This window comes from Ahaetulla prasina, chromosome 2 (assembly GCF_028640845.1).
Source record: "Ahaetulla prasina isolate Xishuangbanna chromosome 2, ASM2864084v1, whole genome shotgun sequence".
Taxonomy (NCBI): domain Eukaryota; kingdom Metazoa; phylum Chordata; class Lepidosauria; order Squamata; family Colubridae; genus Ahaetulla; species Ahaetulla prasina.
The window spans coordinates 91,060,677-91,077,265 of record NC_080540.1 but is presented as its reverse complement, the minus strand read 5'-3'; the positions used below and the strand labels follow the sequence as shown (position 1 = coordinate 91,077,265).

At 37.7% G+C, this 16,589-nt stretch overlaps 1 protein-coding gene across 2 annotated transcripts in view; it reads left to right on the top strand.

The window, feature by feature from the left end:
* Nucleotides 1–526: 526 nt before the first annotated feature.
* The window catches only part of MAML1 (mastermind like transcriptional coactivator 1), a 31,574-nt gene continuing 15,511 nt past the window's right edge, over nt 527–16,589 (top strand). For both annotated transcript variants that reach the window (XM_058167261.1, XM_058167260.1), the window contains exon 1: nt 527–1,343. In XM_058167261.1, the coding sequence (XP_058023244.1) occupies nt 924–1,343 (420 nt within the window). In that variant the 5' untranslated portion in view covers nt 527–923. The remainder of the gene's footprint in view (nt 1,344–16,589) is intronic.

The window sequence follows — 16,589 nt, the reverse complement described above, 5'->3', positions numbered from 1 at the left end:
CTATATTACGTAATCAGGAGATTAGTACCCGTAAACATTTCTGGGTTTTAAGAGGACCCAGATTTAGGTTATTCTTATAGTATGTTAATCGTCAGTCCAGCAAAGAAAACTTTTAAATCAGTACATAGTGAATACATGGAAGAAGACACTTAAAATGGCAGTTGTCCTTAATTTAAAGGAAAGGCTAGTGAGAATTCAAACGCTTGGTTCGGCCTTTATTGCTCATTTGCATATTTTCAGTGTAAAACCCAACTACCGTTCAGTATTTACTTTTGTGTATTGCTACATTATTGCCCAATACGTGTGCGAGGGGCAGGCCTATAAATTTCAGCCATCCCAGCACAAGCTGCATACGGGGACATTTCCTGTCAATCATAAAATTCCGCCCCTTCTACTTTTCCGGAAAGGTCGTAGAGAAGTGGGGGGAGGAGAGAAACGGAAAGGGAAATCTCCTCCCCCAGCTTTTCCCCGCCCTTTTCTTCTCCGTTCCCATCTCCGATTGGCTCTTTGAGCAGTCTGTTAACGCCTACTGCCAGTGAGTGTGTGAGCCGTGACGTCTGCCACTACCTAGGAAAGGCCACCCGCTCCGGACTGGGCAGGCTTCCCAAGTGGGGGAGAAAAGGGGTAAAACAATTTCAAGATGGCGGCGGCTGAGGCGCGGATAACAATGGGAAACGGGAGTTTTGGGTGGCTGTGGGCCTGAGCTAGATTGGGGCAGGGGATTGAAATCACTGGGCCTGCATCGGGAAGGCGGGCTCGGTCGGGTCGGGCGGCATTGGGGCGCCCCCGCCTGAGAAAGGTAGTGGTGACGGCAGAAGAAGAGGGAGAATTGGGCTCCGAAGTGCCCGGTGTCCCTCGCCGCCAGCTATGGCGGAGTGAAGAGCCGGCTGCTCCCGGTGCTCCCGTTTTTCCGCTCGCGGCTCATGGTTCTGCCCCCTTGCCCCATGGCGGAGTTCGTGGTGTCGCAGCACAGCGCGGTGATGGAGCGGCTCCGCCGGCGCATCGAGCTTTGCCGGCGACATCACAGTGCCTGCGAGTCCCGCTACCAGGCCGTATCCCCGGAGCGCCTGGAGCTGGAGCGCCAGCAGACCTTCGCCCTTCACCAGCGCTGCTTGCAGGCTAAGGCCAAGCGAGCGGGGAAGCACCGCCAGCCGCCCCTTCCTCCCCCCACTGCGCCACCTCCGACGGCTCCTTCGCATCCGCCTTCCTCTGCTCCGGCCCCGGGGGCCGGAGGCTCTGCGTCTACCTCCACTTCTTCCGACAGGCCTGGAGTCAATGGCCTGGACGGTGACACCGCGGGCGGTGAACAGCAACAGCACGGCCGTAGCAGCGCCCTCATCGCGGTAAGATCCAGATGTCGGGGCCAGGAGTTGGTTTTAGCTCGCAGACAGCCCACCCTCTCTTAAAATAAATTGTGTATTTGTAGTTTGGACTTAGGCGGGTTCTTGTTTGTCAAAATATTAGCATACTTTAGAAAAGTTGCGAAACTTTTAAAATGGAAAAGATTTACACTCCCGTGTGTACGGTTTTTTTCTCTTCGTTTTAAATTTCAGAACTGTAGCAGTAACGTGTTTTCCTGTCTTCCACTGTCTTACCCCTTTGTAGCAAAAGATACTTCAATCACTGTTTGTGCTTGTTTTATCTGTGCATATTATCTCTTCACTTTGCTGCTTCAAGCAGTTTTAAATGGCCCTGGAGATTTTTTTTTAGAACTTGAAAAATAAACAAAGTAGATATCTGTATTATTTAATGTAAAATTAAAAGTAAACGGAAGCAGATTTAGTTTATCTAAAACTGCAAATGGATGTATTTGCTTTATACATAAATGCAACATAAGTATATAACCTCTGTAAGAAGGCAGAAATAATATATAATGGCTTTATTTCCTTCACTTAAATTCAAATCTTTCCCCAAGGATCTGAGAGTTATTCACCTGGGAGTTATTTTGGTTTATTTTTACGACAATATGAGCAATAGGTTTGCCTGAAAGTGTATCTGTTCTACTTATAAGAACCTCTAATAGTTGCTCAATGACAAATGATTTGAACCTCTTCTGCTTTTTTGCACTAGATAGGCTATAAAGTAGGATATATATTATTTGCATCTTGAGAAAATAAATGGAAAACAGAAATGTAATGTCTATGTGGGATTTTCAAGGAAATCTAGTTTCCTTCTTATAGTGTTCTTAACAAATATTTCTATAATATTTTGTAGGAGTAATTGATAAGGCTGTTTATGCTTATTTCTCTCGTAAATTAGGATTAAAGATGTGTTTGAATGTGTCTGCATCAGCATATATTTATTATTTTTTTCTGGGTTGCTAGAGGAGCAGTGCTATATAATCCAGAACAATTAGGGAGGATTGGTTATCTACAGCAACTTTATTGTAGTTTGTTGTCTCAAACAATATATATTCAGTGGTGGGATTCAGCCAGTTCGCACCACTTCAGGAGAACCTGTTGTTAACTTTCTGAGCAATTTGGCAAACTGGTTGTTGGAAGAAATCATTAGGGTAGAGAACCGGTTGTTAAATTACTTGAATCCCACCACTGTATATATTCCATTTTCATTTGTATTTCTATTTCTTTAATATATATTTGGTATATTTCTAGTATACCTTTGAGTTAAGTATACTAAAAATAGAACAAATTGTGTTTTTAAAAAAAATTGTACAAGAACAAATTATAAGATAATTGTCTTTTAGTTACTTAGGTGTTCTAGCTAAAATTGTTAATGTGACAGTACTTCAGGATCCAAGTCTTCAACCTGTTTTCTAGATGAACATTTAAAGTTTTAATATCTACAAATACTGGAGATCGAATATAGGCATTTTATTGATCAATGTTTTCTCTAAATTTAATCAAATTTATTTTTGTATTGGAAGATTCACGTAACTTCTGTACTTAGCACAACTCGGTATAATTCAGAATACACTGGAAAAATAGAATGCTGTTAATTTGTTTAAAATTGATTACAAATAGAATCCTATATATTCTTCCTGTCGAAAGTGAAGGAAATGTGTAGGTAAAATGGAAATGAGTTGGAATAGCTGCCTGTGCTTTTAAAGCATGTAAAATTGTCTTTATGTTCCTAATAAATTAGGGTACAAGAAGGGGAAAAAGTTTCCTCTGTCATTTTAAGGAAAACAAAACAAATTGTAGCAATACATTTTATAAAGTTAATGTAAGATAATCAGTGTTAAATAGACTAGTCATATCTTCAGAGGAAAACAATTCTCTCTGGGTTCCTTTAACTGAGATTCATCCATTGTTACATTCAGTGGCTTAATGGCCTCTTCCAACCCTATAATTCTATAATCCACACTGGAAAAAGCAGGCCTATCTAGTTCAGTTATTATGTGTCACACAATGATCTATCAAATCTATTCAGGAAAGTTTTTTTCTATATTTTTATATCTGTCTGTCTGCCTGCCTGCCTATCTATCTATCTATCTATCTGTCTGTCTGTCTGTCTGTCTATCTATCTAATATTCCTGTAATTGTTCAGGATTTCTAAGCTTGTCTGATAACTTACTTTAGATGTTGAATTTTTCAATTAGTTATATATTGGGAAAATTGAATAAAATCGGACGGGATAATATGTTCTCTGTACATGATACTTTATAGATCAGGGGTCTCCAATCTTGGTCCCTTTAAGACTTGTGGACTTCAGCTCCCAGAGTTCCTCAGCCAGCTTTGCTGGTTGAGGGACTCTAAGAAGTGAAGTCCACAAGTCTTTTTTTTTTTTTATAAAAAGTTTTATTTTTACAATCATATCAAATAATTCATCCAATGTACAGTTATATACAATTAGTCGGGCTTGCCCAGTCACCACCCCCCTTTTTAACACTCTTCCCTCTTCTACCTTCTTCTACTTTCCAGACCTTCCTCTCCTTCTCTTATCTACATCCTCTCCTCCCTCCACCCTACACCTTCCTTCTCCCTCTTCTACCCCTCTTCCTTCCTCTTCTCCTCTTTCCTACCTCCTACTCTCTCTTTTCTCCCTCCCCACCGTTCTAAAATGGTAACTGGGCAGACCCGACCCTGCATTAATTATATTTATACATCTTCAATAATCCCTGTACATTAACCATCACTCCATCTCTACCAAACCCCCAATTCCCTCCCCTTACCCCCACCCCCACCCCGACTTCCCAGAACAAAATGCAGGGTATCAAAACTAACAATCATAATCTAAAATAATTCCTAAATTATAATCTCTAGTCACACCACACTTAGTCACACTCTCAATTCCCCTCTCCTTCAAAAATATATCTAATACAAAATATTTCCTAAATTTACTCATATGCTATTCGGTATTTTTTTATCTGATACTTATTTTGAATATAATCAATCCACATTTTCCATTCTAAAATATATTTTTCTAGTGTATAGTCTTTCAAGTAAGCGGAGATTTTTGCCATCTCTGCCAGATTTGATACTTTGAGTGTCCATTCTTCAATTGTAGGTAATTCTTCTTTCTTCCAATACTGAGCAAAGTCCACAAGTCTTAAAGGGACCAAGGTTGGAGACCCCTGTTATAGATGACTTGTTTTTAATGTAGCATTGAACAGTTTAAGAGTGCTGTATCCTTTAATACTAAAGTTTAGGCTGTGAGTAATATATGTCAGTGTTATTTCATTCATTTGCTATTGTTGTTAAGGTGCTGGCCTAGAAACCAGGAGGCTGAACTTTAAGCCTTCCTAACATGAAAGCCAGCTGGATGACTTCAGGCCAATCATTCTCTCAACTCCATCTACCTCACAAGATTGTTGCTGTGGAAAAAATAAGGGCAGGAGTATTAAATATGTTTGCTACCTTGAGTGGACCAAGCTATATGTTTTTTTAAAAAAAATTGGGATAAAATGTTTTTATTATTAAAGTATTAGTGAAAAATGATATCCATAATTGGTAAATCTTATTTAAATTTAAAAGAAATTGCCATCAAATAATAATACAAAGAAAATATCAGAATTCTCTTTCTGTTAACTGTCAATAACTTTTCAGAATGTTTAATACAGAAGATAAATTCAATATTTTTATTATGTACAGTACATACAGTTCCTTACATACAAATGGGTTATATTCTGAGAGGCTCTTCATAAGTCCATTCTGTTCTCAAGTCAATAAGCATTAAAAATTGTGTACTCAGTTCAGTACTGTATGGTGGTCCAGTAGGCTTAGGAGGCAGGTTGTGGGAGGGCAGGAGAGGTAGGTTTCTGGTACACAGCATACATATGCAATGTGCCAGAAGCTGGCCTTCTCTCAACTTCTTTTCCCACCTTCTCCCACTTCCACCCAGGGTTTACTGGACCCATCAGTCTAATATCACTTTGGCTTCAGTGTTGCCATGCATGGAACTCCCAACCTAGAGGGTTCTAGGAATCAGGAAAGGACAGGAAGGGATTGGTTTCTTGCATGCTGCATATGTATGCTATGTGATGGAAACTGGGCCTTTTCTGCCTTCTCCAATCTCCAAATGTGGACAGGTTAGTTTGAATTGGCAAATATGTACAATTCAAAAATTTATTAATAATGTCTGTAGTCAGATTTCTGATAATTAAACTCAAACTTGCCTTGAATCCAGAATTGTCTTTTTACTGTCTAGAAAACCACTTCTCATGGCTGGAACTTATGATAGCCATCTCCTCATTTAGTAATTGCAATGCATACCTTAAATCAGAAACAAAATGGACAATAACCAAACATATGACAGAAGGGGGGGGGGAGAGAGAGAGAGAGAGATGATCACTGGTTGCTGCTATCTCATTTACATAAAGTTCACCTGTGCTGCAGTGCCAGTGTTATTTTCATTCCAATGTACATTGTCAGGGGCACAAAATCTGGTCATTAGTGTGTGAATTGATTAGAAAATATTTTATTATTATTGTTACTATCATATTTGAATAGTCGCTGAATGAGACAGCTGCTAAACAAAGAGTATTCCAGATGATTCTTGAATTTTCCAGAGAAGATATGAGACAAGTACCTTTTCCCTAAGATAAGTGGATTCTGTTTGTGGGAATTTAAAATCTAAAAGTGTTCACATTTTTTTAGAAAAGCTAGTACATTTTTGGAATGCTAACTATTATTGAAAGTTTTGCATAAAGAACAATGAAAATGTTACTTTGTATTTAGCATTCAAAAATGAACTCTGGATATCTAACTTTTACTGTTTCTTAGGAATAGGAAGCATTGTTAGATTACATTGTTAGGAAAAAAAGTCTATTCTTAACTTGCTTTATGTTAGAAATATCAGGAAAAGAGTACTGAGACACTAATTTAAAATAAAACCTTTTTACTTTTTTCTTCGCATAGTGTAGGCAGCTGTGTTCAGATGGCATCAAGCATACCTGGGAGCCAGGTACAAGTAGTCCTCAACTTACAACTAATTGAACTCAGAGTTGCGGTTATAAATTGTGCCATTCAATGAGTCACCATATGACTGCACGCAATTTTCTGAGATTTTTTGCAGCAATCATTAAGGAAACACTGCAGTTGCTAAGTGAATATGATGGTCATTAAGCGAAACCACTTTTGCCAATGGGCATTTTTTTCTGGAAACCAGAAGTAAACACAGGTTTCTGACAAAAAACATAAATTTCAGTCAGGTGACCCTGCAACACTGCAATCAGCTGTAAATGCAAATCAGTTATTGAGCATCCAAATTCAGTCATGTGAGAGCAGAGGGAAGGACCACCAACGGAACTTCAAAACCCGGTCAGTAGCTCTGGGGAGCCCTGTCTTAACTTTGATTGATTGCTAAGCCACCAGTTGTAAGTCAAGGACTATTGTAAAAATAATGGTAACATCCCAGTAGCCAGATATCTTCATTGGAAGATATTGTAATTAATTAGATCTTGAGACATGGCTTTGTTAATAACAGTTATATCACTTATAAGCCATGTGATATCTGGGGCTTCCAATTCCATGTAGCATGCCTAGGATGTGTGCATATTATGGATATAAAATGATTTTTTTCCTTTTTTTGACTGCCTGAAGTATAGTGTTCTTAATACAGCATATCTATCTATCTCTGTGTGTGTATGTGTCTGAGAGGTTATTTTTATTGATTTATTTATAACCTATCTTTATTATTTTTACAAATAACTCAAAAGTGGTAAACATAATACTGCTTTCTCCTGTTTTCTCCACAACAACCCCATAAGCTGCACTGAGAATGACTGGCCTAAACTGGCTTTCATGCCTTAGGCAAGACTAGGACATAGTTATTCTAGCTGGTGCCTTAACCACTAGACCAAACCTTATCCCGGCAATAATAAAAATGTATGGAAATCATAACTTTTTTCATTTCATTGTGACTGAGTATTTTTAGTCTTCTAATATTAATGCTTGAATCTTTCATGTAGTTCATGTACTATATTTCCAGAATACATAATACATTATAATACTATATTTCCAGATGCATAATTTCTTTCATGTTGAATGCTGGTGGGAACTAAGATAATTTCATATGAATGATGGAAGTGATACATTTTGATTGCTTTTCTAAATATGTTCTATATTTCTTTTATTCTATTCAGTGTCCTTGAGAGAAGGTTTTCCAATTTATATATATGCCCACTCTATGTAATTTCACTACTTTTTCATTCAATTTGTAGTTATTTATGAGCTAAGCCTAAAATAGAATAAAGGTTTTTTATAGGTTGACAAATAGTATTGATTTCTTTTTGAGAGTTCCCTTTCCTTTGAGATTTTGTTCTACAACAGGTTTTTCTTGTCTTGATGCTACTTTGGTGGGGCGGTAACTGACTCATTTACTAAGCTTTTGTAAACTCTTGCTTCAAGAGAAGCATCTTATAACTAGGTTGTGTCAAGTTGTGTAGTTTACCAATTATGAATCTAATGTAAGTGCAAAAATTAAAAATGTAATATACATACCCAAATAGATAATCAAAATTCACAGTATTCTTATTAGGGTGGAAAAAATAGGATTAAAATCCTGCTTCATTTCTTTTTAAATTTGTAGTGTAGTTGTTTTGCAATGCTGAACATAGAATTTATAATAAAATGTTTCATTATAGAATCTTTTTATTGAAGGAGCTGGATAGCAGTACCCTCATTCAGCCCCCTTAGTTTATCCCTTTCTCTGGATTTCTCTGGGTTCTGTGGCTACTATTTTTGGTTGTTGTGTTCCTTTCTTTTTCCCCTTTCCTTATGTGTGTATGCTTTTGAAACATTTGATTCCTTCCCTACCAGCTGTTAGCTTCCTCTTTTCATACATTGTGATGTTTGCTAATAGTATATATTCTTGTGCTGTTGTTATTCAGTAATGAGCTTTTATTTGATTGTGAAATTATTGCTTGTGAGTTTCTAAATCCATCCTGAACATCTGCATTTCCCCTTCTCATAGAGAGTGTATTTAGCTCAGGATTGAATTGTGGAGTCCTTGATGCTTTCTGATTGTGATCTAGTCTAGTAATGAAGCATCTGGAAGTAAGTAACTGAACTCAGAGAGCACCAAGGTGTCCACATTTCCGTTCTGCATAGAACTCTAATAATCCACATTGGATGATCGTAAGTATAATTTTGCCATTTTGTGAAAATAAGGATAGAATATAGTAGTTTGCACACACTATTAAATCTTAGATATCAGTATATAAATTGACCTCTTCCACAATTTGCCACTGTAATTTTGCAGCTATCTTGGCATAGTCTTGAGTAGAGTCTGGTTTTTCTTCTGTTGCTTGTTAAGAGTTCTGAAGATATTCCAATAATTCCTGTAATCTTCCAATTAGTAATGATCAGAGTGCTGATCTAATTTCATCTTCTAGTATTGGAGGTTCTTGTAAATAGAAAATACCTTCTAAGATATCTTAGATGTTGATATATTTCTTATACAGAACTTCACTATACTCTTATCCATTTTTATTTTATCTTGTTTGAATTGGATAACACTGGATAACACATTTTTTCAAAAGTTTTGTTTCTTGAAAAACCTTTGGTGATTGTTATAGATCCCTTCAAATTGAACACAAATATAATTTCAGAATGACTATATCACTAGGAATCTTCAAAAATATGAAATTAACTTTTAATTGTTATAATGTACTTAATTACATGCTTCTAATGCACTGCATAAATTCAATAGGGCTAAAAGTGTTTGCCTGCTGATTTTCAATTGTATTCAGTGTCCGATGTATCTTGGTGCAGTGTCCCAATAATAGTCAGCCAACACAGATGGATTCCAGTTGCCCTAATACTATTTTTCCATTGGGCAATGTCCTGATGAAACCTTTCACCATATTCATCACTGACTCTGTTGAAATTTTTAGGAAAGAAGTCCAAGTGTGAATGCAGAAAATGAATCTTCAATGACATGTTGCACTTCATGGTCTTGAATGCTATAAGAAGTTTGTCAACTATCTGAATTTAGTTTGGTGCTGGGTAGTTGCCAAGAAAATTCTCAACAATATCCTTGAATGCTTTCCAGGCAATTTTCTGTGGCCCCAATAACAGATCTTTGAACCATTTACCATTGACAATGTATCTGATCTGTGGACTAACTAAAATGCTGCTTCAACCTTAGCATCAGTTATTCTTGGCGACATCTGTCTCAAATAACAAAAACCTTTACCTTCCTTGTTCATCACATTCCCAAAATTTTTCATCAATCCAAATTTTATGTGAAGTAGAGGCAAAAATATCTTACTTGGGTCGACAAGTGGTTCATGTGCCACATCTTTCTGTCCTGGAACCAATTTTTTTGGGATTGGGCATTTCTTTTAATGTTATGTGACTCTCTTGCTTGGTTGTTCTGTTTGCATATGTAACAACAATACTTGGTATATCCAAGTTGTATTCCAGGCAGAAGAGCCACTGCTTTTAGTTCTGTACAGATATTCCAGTTGTTCTTGGTATACTGGATTTGCTTCAACAGCAGTTCATGTTTTGTATGTTTCATGTGTGCAGCATAGCCAACAAATGCTGAAGAGTGTGTACGTTGTCATTGTATAAAAACAGGAGGTTGCTAAAAACAGTATGTGATGGGTTAAATTACGGGTTATTTTTGTGATTAGCAGCCAAATCTATAAGATATACCTAAAAATGTTCAGGAAGCAAAATCTTTGTTGTCCAGTGTTATTAATGGCCCATTACCATTCTTTACATGGTTTACAGTACCCTAACATGGTAAATTAATTAATGTGATTTTCCTCATTTTAAAAAAATGGGTTAGGCAAGAAATAAATATATCATATTTAGTAATTACAGTGTGTGTGTGTGTGTGTTAATAATAGGACCTTATCCTCTTATTAAAAAAAATCTCATTGTAAATAAACAAAACAAACAAAAACTCCTAAATTCAAAACACCTTTTAATGAATAGGACCTTACATGTGTTTTAGAATAGGAATTGACAAATTCTGTTATTTTTAGTAAAAGCTTTTACAGAGAAGACAAATCTGTCAGTCAAGCAGTGCTGTCAGCCTTTAAAGTAGGCCAGGTCAGGAGTCAGAATTTGGGACAACCAAGGAATACTATTTTATAGAGTATAACAGAATCTTGAAAAATGGTCAAGGTTTCTTCTGCCTCCTTTTAGGCTTGGGTTTCTTCTTCATTACCTCTTCCTTCCTAGGACTAAGTTGACATTTACTACTTGTATTTTTCTTCAGGATTATCTCCATACTCTTTTACACCAATTAGCCCATCAGAATCTGTCTCTCCTCCCGTACATGAAGAAGATACCTACAAGTTACTATGTAAACCAACCATTGACTCACTCCCCAGGCTCTCACTTGGCAACTCCTCAAGGTCATCAGACAAGTTTTGCTAGCACACAGTCAGATGAATCTGGAAAGTCCTCCCTTCTCTTCCTATTGCACAGTAACCAGTACCAGAAAGTCTATTATATTGGAAAGCACAGAGTTCTCTTTGTCCTGGGATTCACTGTCTATTGAAAATGGGGACAGATCACAGGAACAAAGTTTGTGCAGGAATTTCATACAGAACTAATGTGTCAGTGTGAGGCATGAACATCTGTTGTGCACTCTCACAACCTCTCAGATTCAGTTAGCCTTGAATTACATATTCTAAATGACTCCTCTTATATGTGGAATCCAGAATACATTATGCATCATGGTCTTTTCTCCCAACTACCAGTATATGATGGGAGAGGAACAGTTTCAGAAGTTGAGTATTGGGGAGTTCAAATTCAGTTTTTTAGACAAGCAGGCATAAAGCACAAATTTATTGGAAAGCAACACCAAATCCTTAACCACTGTCTCAGCACTTTTGCGAGACCCACACCTGACCCCCTCACAAGACCCAGCATAAAACCTTCACTTGATGTGACCCATACCTGACCCCTTAAAAGACTCATCACTATAACTTCACCTAATGTGACCCTCCCATCATAAGACCTATTGACCACATGAAGCCCTGATAAGCAGAAGAACATCAACACTGGCATTCAGTAAATTCTGCTGAAGATGTAACCTAGCCTGGTAATGAAACATTCGTAAACCAACCCACAAGGTCAGAGATCAAACTGCCACTCTCATTATTTCACGTTCTCTGGCATACAGTTGAAACAGCATTTATATTTTGCTGTAATCTTCTTTCAGCTTACAAATTATTAATTTCTTGTCTGATTGTCATATGCAATTCAATATTTGCAAGATATTTTGGTAATTATCATTAATGGATCATTGCCCTTGATGCAGGGCATAGCCCACTTGACTACTACTCCTTTCAGTGACCTTAAAAGTTCTCTGGAATGATTTGTAGAAAATCTTGCTGGCTGACTCACCATAAATAATCCACGTGGAGGAAAGAAGCTTAGAAATTGATCCTGGGCTCCCTCAAACTTCTCTGGCAAACTCCCATGAAATTGATGGGGTATTGGTTGACCTGCAGTCTGTTGAAATGCTCTTGAATGAGACAAACCTTATCCAATTGCTCTGATAGTCTTGCATAGCAGTGTGCAGATTTGCCGTTTGTATATCTATTCACAGTGGGCTTCCCCAAGGATCTGCTACTGTCTGCATGATCACAGAGTTCAGTGCCTCTCTGATTAGAGAGCAGTGAAACTTTGAGCCTTTCAAGGTATGCCAGGTCAAAAATCAAACCCTCTCACTTCACCTCAGTTGTAATTCACTTTGCAGAGTGGTTAGGACAAATGGTCAGGAGCTTTCATAAGAATTTTATTCCCTCCAGGCATGATAACACCGGTGAAAGAAAAGAGCTTTATTTTACTGAATCTTGTGACTATTTATTCAGTACCAATAGAAGAGAATATTTGTGGCTCAAGGCTGAATTGTGGGATCTTTGGTTTTCTCTAAGTTTGGTTGTTTTCTTGAAGACATGTCATTAACTAGGTGTTATCATCATTGCTAGTAGGAAGGGGGGCTTGCTTTCATTTTACTGTATATATTAGTGGCTTACTAGTGTTGAGTGATCTTGGTGGTTCCTTGATTGGGATGTTATTTACTGTTAGCTTGTTTGGTAGTTCCTTGTTTGGGATATTGCTTGCTTTTTGATTGTTGGTCTAATGTTAATCTTAGTATTAATCTCTGCTCATCTCGATGTTGATCGCTGATTGAGGAGGTATTTTGGTCTCTTTGTTTCCTTTTCAGCTTTTTTATTGTTTCTTTTCAGTGGTGTGTAGATGTTACATACCTCTATGTGCTTGTTGATGGCCAATTTGTCTGAATGTCAGACTTCCAATAATTCTCTAGCATTTTTGGAGTTTGGACTCTAGAAGAATATGACATGAAGGAAGAGCAAAAATAACACTGACACTGTTCTGTCTTCATTACACACACAAAAATGCCTCCTATGATCACTGGTGACAAAATAGTTAGAATGAATTGCAGAAGTGATATGCTCCATGCTTTTCCTTAGTCAGTAGCTTCTTTTGCTGAAGAATCCTCCTTATCACCATTCTATTTAAATCCAATTCTTGAAGTTCAGGAAATACATTCAGTGACATATAATGTTAGTTTTCTTGAAAATCTTGACATTTAACATTGCACAATTATTTCTCCCAATTATTGCCCCTGTGCTTTAATTTTCTCAACTACATCCTCCATATTGGTTAATAAAAAGAGCAGTTGATTTGTGTTTGTGTGCACATGTGTGGTTCATTCTCTGAAGGAAAAAGTTGTCAAAAAGACAAGTTAGGAATTTCCTAGAAACTCTGTGCTTGGCAAGGTTGTCTCTCAACAGATGTTGGAATAAAGTTTATCACTTACTGAAGGACTGCATTTTCATACTGGAAATATCCTATTATTTTTTTCTTTGGCTAAGCAAATAATAGTACAGGTTATTTAATATTCAAAATTATGACTGACCTCCCCACAAGCTACTTATGATCCCATTTCAAAATTGCAATGGCTGCAGCAGGCCTGCAGTTGTTTGCCCTTATAACCCACCACAGGGTTACTGCAGCACCCTCCTGCCTCTCTCCTCCCATCCCATCTCACCAGAAGCTTGCAGCATTTGGGCCTTCTTCCCACATGCCCATCACTTACCTTCTGAAGAACTGCAGATCTCATGTTATGGAAGGTGGGCAAGCCATGTGTCCCTAGGCTGTGCAGTGGTGATCGAAACACAGACACCATTTTTGTGGGCAGGACAAAAAGGTGGCCACACAAAGAATAAGTCATCCTTGCACTCTAGAAAGCCTTAGAGCTCTTCAAAAGGTAACTTGTGAGAAGGGTGTTCTGCCTTATGGGCTGAGAATCAAGCCTAAGCCTTGGGAGTGGGGAAAAAGCCTTTTGGGACCCAAAACACAGGAAGTGGAACATAGGAGGGGATGGGGGAAGCCTTGGGGGAACCGGGGCAGGTGGGGCAAGTGGGCCTGGGCCTGTACTAGGCCTTCAATAGCCTCACCCATCCAGGAGGCACCCTACACTCTCCTTAAGGACCCATAAATTCATTTTACATTTCACTGGGGAGAGCAGGAATGGGGTGTTGTTAGGCAATACATTTCACCTAAAAACTGCTGCGACATGCAACCGTAATGGGCAGGCTCCATTACAATTGACTCTCAACGACTACCTGTATAATACACTAAAACAGTTTAGGCTTTACTCTTTTTTCCACTTATTTTAATTCAAATATGTAGGCTACAACAGTGGCCCCCAACCTTTTGGCACCAAGGACTGGTTCTATGGAGAAAGGTTTTTCCCGGATTGGAGGGTGCGTGGTTTTATGTGCTGCTTGCATCACGGGGTTGGGGCTTTGCTTGTTTGCGCGGCTAAGGTGCTGGCATGTCATGGATCTGTACCAGTCCATGGACTGGGGGTTGGGGGACTCCTGTTCCATAATATTATTGATTCCATTCATTTGAATTTGTTATATGCAGATATGCTTTTGTTTAACATACATTACAAATTCTGCCTTTAAACTTTCCCTTTGAGTAAATCATATCCTTGAATTGCAGTATTCCAGTCATGGAAATTACCTTAGCTCCAACCCGGCCACTGTTATATTTTTAAAAATTATATTTCTATAAATACAATTTTATAATAAACTTAATATTTATTAAGAGTTCAGACTCATCCTGTTTATTTCCTATGCTCAATATAAACAATGGGTGTCATAAACCTTGTCCAATAATGCTCTTCCTGATCTTTTATTGAATAGTTTAATAGGCCTGTTACAGCAGATGTTTCACTTCCTGAAATAGTGTACAAGTATTTATTTACTTGAGGTTATTATTTCATGGTTTTTATCTTCAATGATTGAGGCTCAGATTATTACCAGTTCTTCTAAAGTACAACTCATTTTGTAACAATACCAGTCATGCAGATAACTTGGAAATGGTCCCAGAAACTTTAGAAGAATGTTTGGTGAAAGTGTATATTTCTACCCACTTTGGTACATGGAAACGAGAGTTGAGTACATCGAGTAAAACATAAAAGTGAGTTGAATCTATGTGGGTAGATAATCTCAGAAGTATGTATGATGAAACGAATAAGATCAAGAATGAATGGGTGATGAAGAAATGTGGATTGAATGCAAAAATGTGTGACTGGTATATAAAAAGCATAATAGATCTTCTAGTCCAATCCCCTGCTTAGGCAGGAGACCCTATACCAGTGGTGGCGATCCTTTTCGGCACTGAGTGGCCAAACCGGAATGCGTGCATGCACACCAGAGTACCGGAAGCCAGAAGAGCAGCTGGCGACGGTGCACATGCCCACAGAGAGGGCTCTGTGTGCCACCTCTGGCACTTGTGCCATAGGTTCGCCATCACGGCCCTATACCATTCTGAACAAATGGCTGTCCAACCTCTTCTTGAAAACCTCCAGTGATGGAGCACAAAAATGTACACTCAGTTGGATTAGTCATATACAAATAATGAGTCTGAAAAACCTCCATCCTGTTTGGAGTCAATGAGCTCTCCAAAAAGAGAAAAATGAGAATTTTGGACTTTGGGAAGAAATGTCAGAAGACTGCTCTTCTAAAAGTGGAGCCAATGACCACAGAAGAATGAAGAGCTGGCAAGTAGACTGGCTCTTCGTAATTCTCCCTGGATAAGGAGAGGACTTGAGATTGCCCACAAGTGCTCCAGACAATTGTTCCTCATGAGGAGACTGCAGGACAAAAATTTGCATTAGGTTTAATGCTCTGGGTGATGAGGGAGCAATCATCTTGACCAAATGGGCGAGTACCTTCAAAAAAACAATAGGTTCACATACCTCTTTTCTAATCACGTTTGGAAGTTGCTTTGAATCAATGTTTTATAGCACCAGATAAGTTTTATAGCATAGCTTGAGTTTCCTTCAGTCATTAGGAAAAAATGTTTTAAATGCAAGTTTAAAGACAATCATGAATTTGGAATAAACAGCGAAAGAATTGGGTCCAGATAAATGTAAAATAAGATTTTGAAAATAATTGTATGGTAAGAATATTTCCTGTAGGAAAATGCTTTTCTTTTGAATTCTTAAAAAATGGTGTATGTTTTTAAAAACTAGACACTAGAGGGAACTAAAGATTACAATTTAAAAAAAAACACTTAAATTCAATTTATAAATACAGAATGAATCAATATATTTTAACATTTGATGTATTTTTGAATAATGAACCTGGAAGTGTCTTTTAAAGAGTGTCTGCCTCTATAGATAAGACTGTTTAAAAGATAACATGGAAGAAGAACAAGTTTTAACTAACCAGATTGAGAGCTACTTGAAAGTGATTTTAAAAATGACAGGCCACAACAATGATATGAAAAATATGATACATACAGGAGATTCAAAAGAAACTGGCTGATGTCTTAATAATTAAAAGAGGTGTACAAATAAACCAAGAGAGTGGCTTGGATAATTTTCCTATATTGGATTTACAAAAGAGGCTTGGATAAGGCTTTGAAAAATTTTATGATAAGGGACAAAAAAAGGAAATCAAGTTCTAGAACATCATTTGAAGGGACTAAAGACCAAGACTGTTAAATGTAAAAGGAAGGAATATAAAGATGGCTTCTTTGATTAAAAATTATATGAAGTTATCTCTGGTAACTTTAATGGACTTTTGCTGACATTAGGACCGAAATGACTTTCACTTATAGTAGTTTCATCTTTTATTTCCAGTACAATTATCTGTTTAATTGCCCATGCCAGATTTA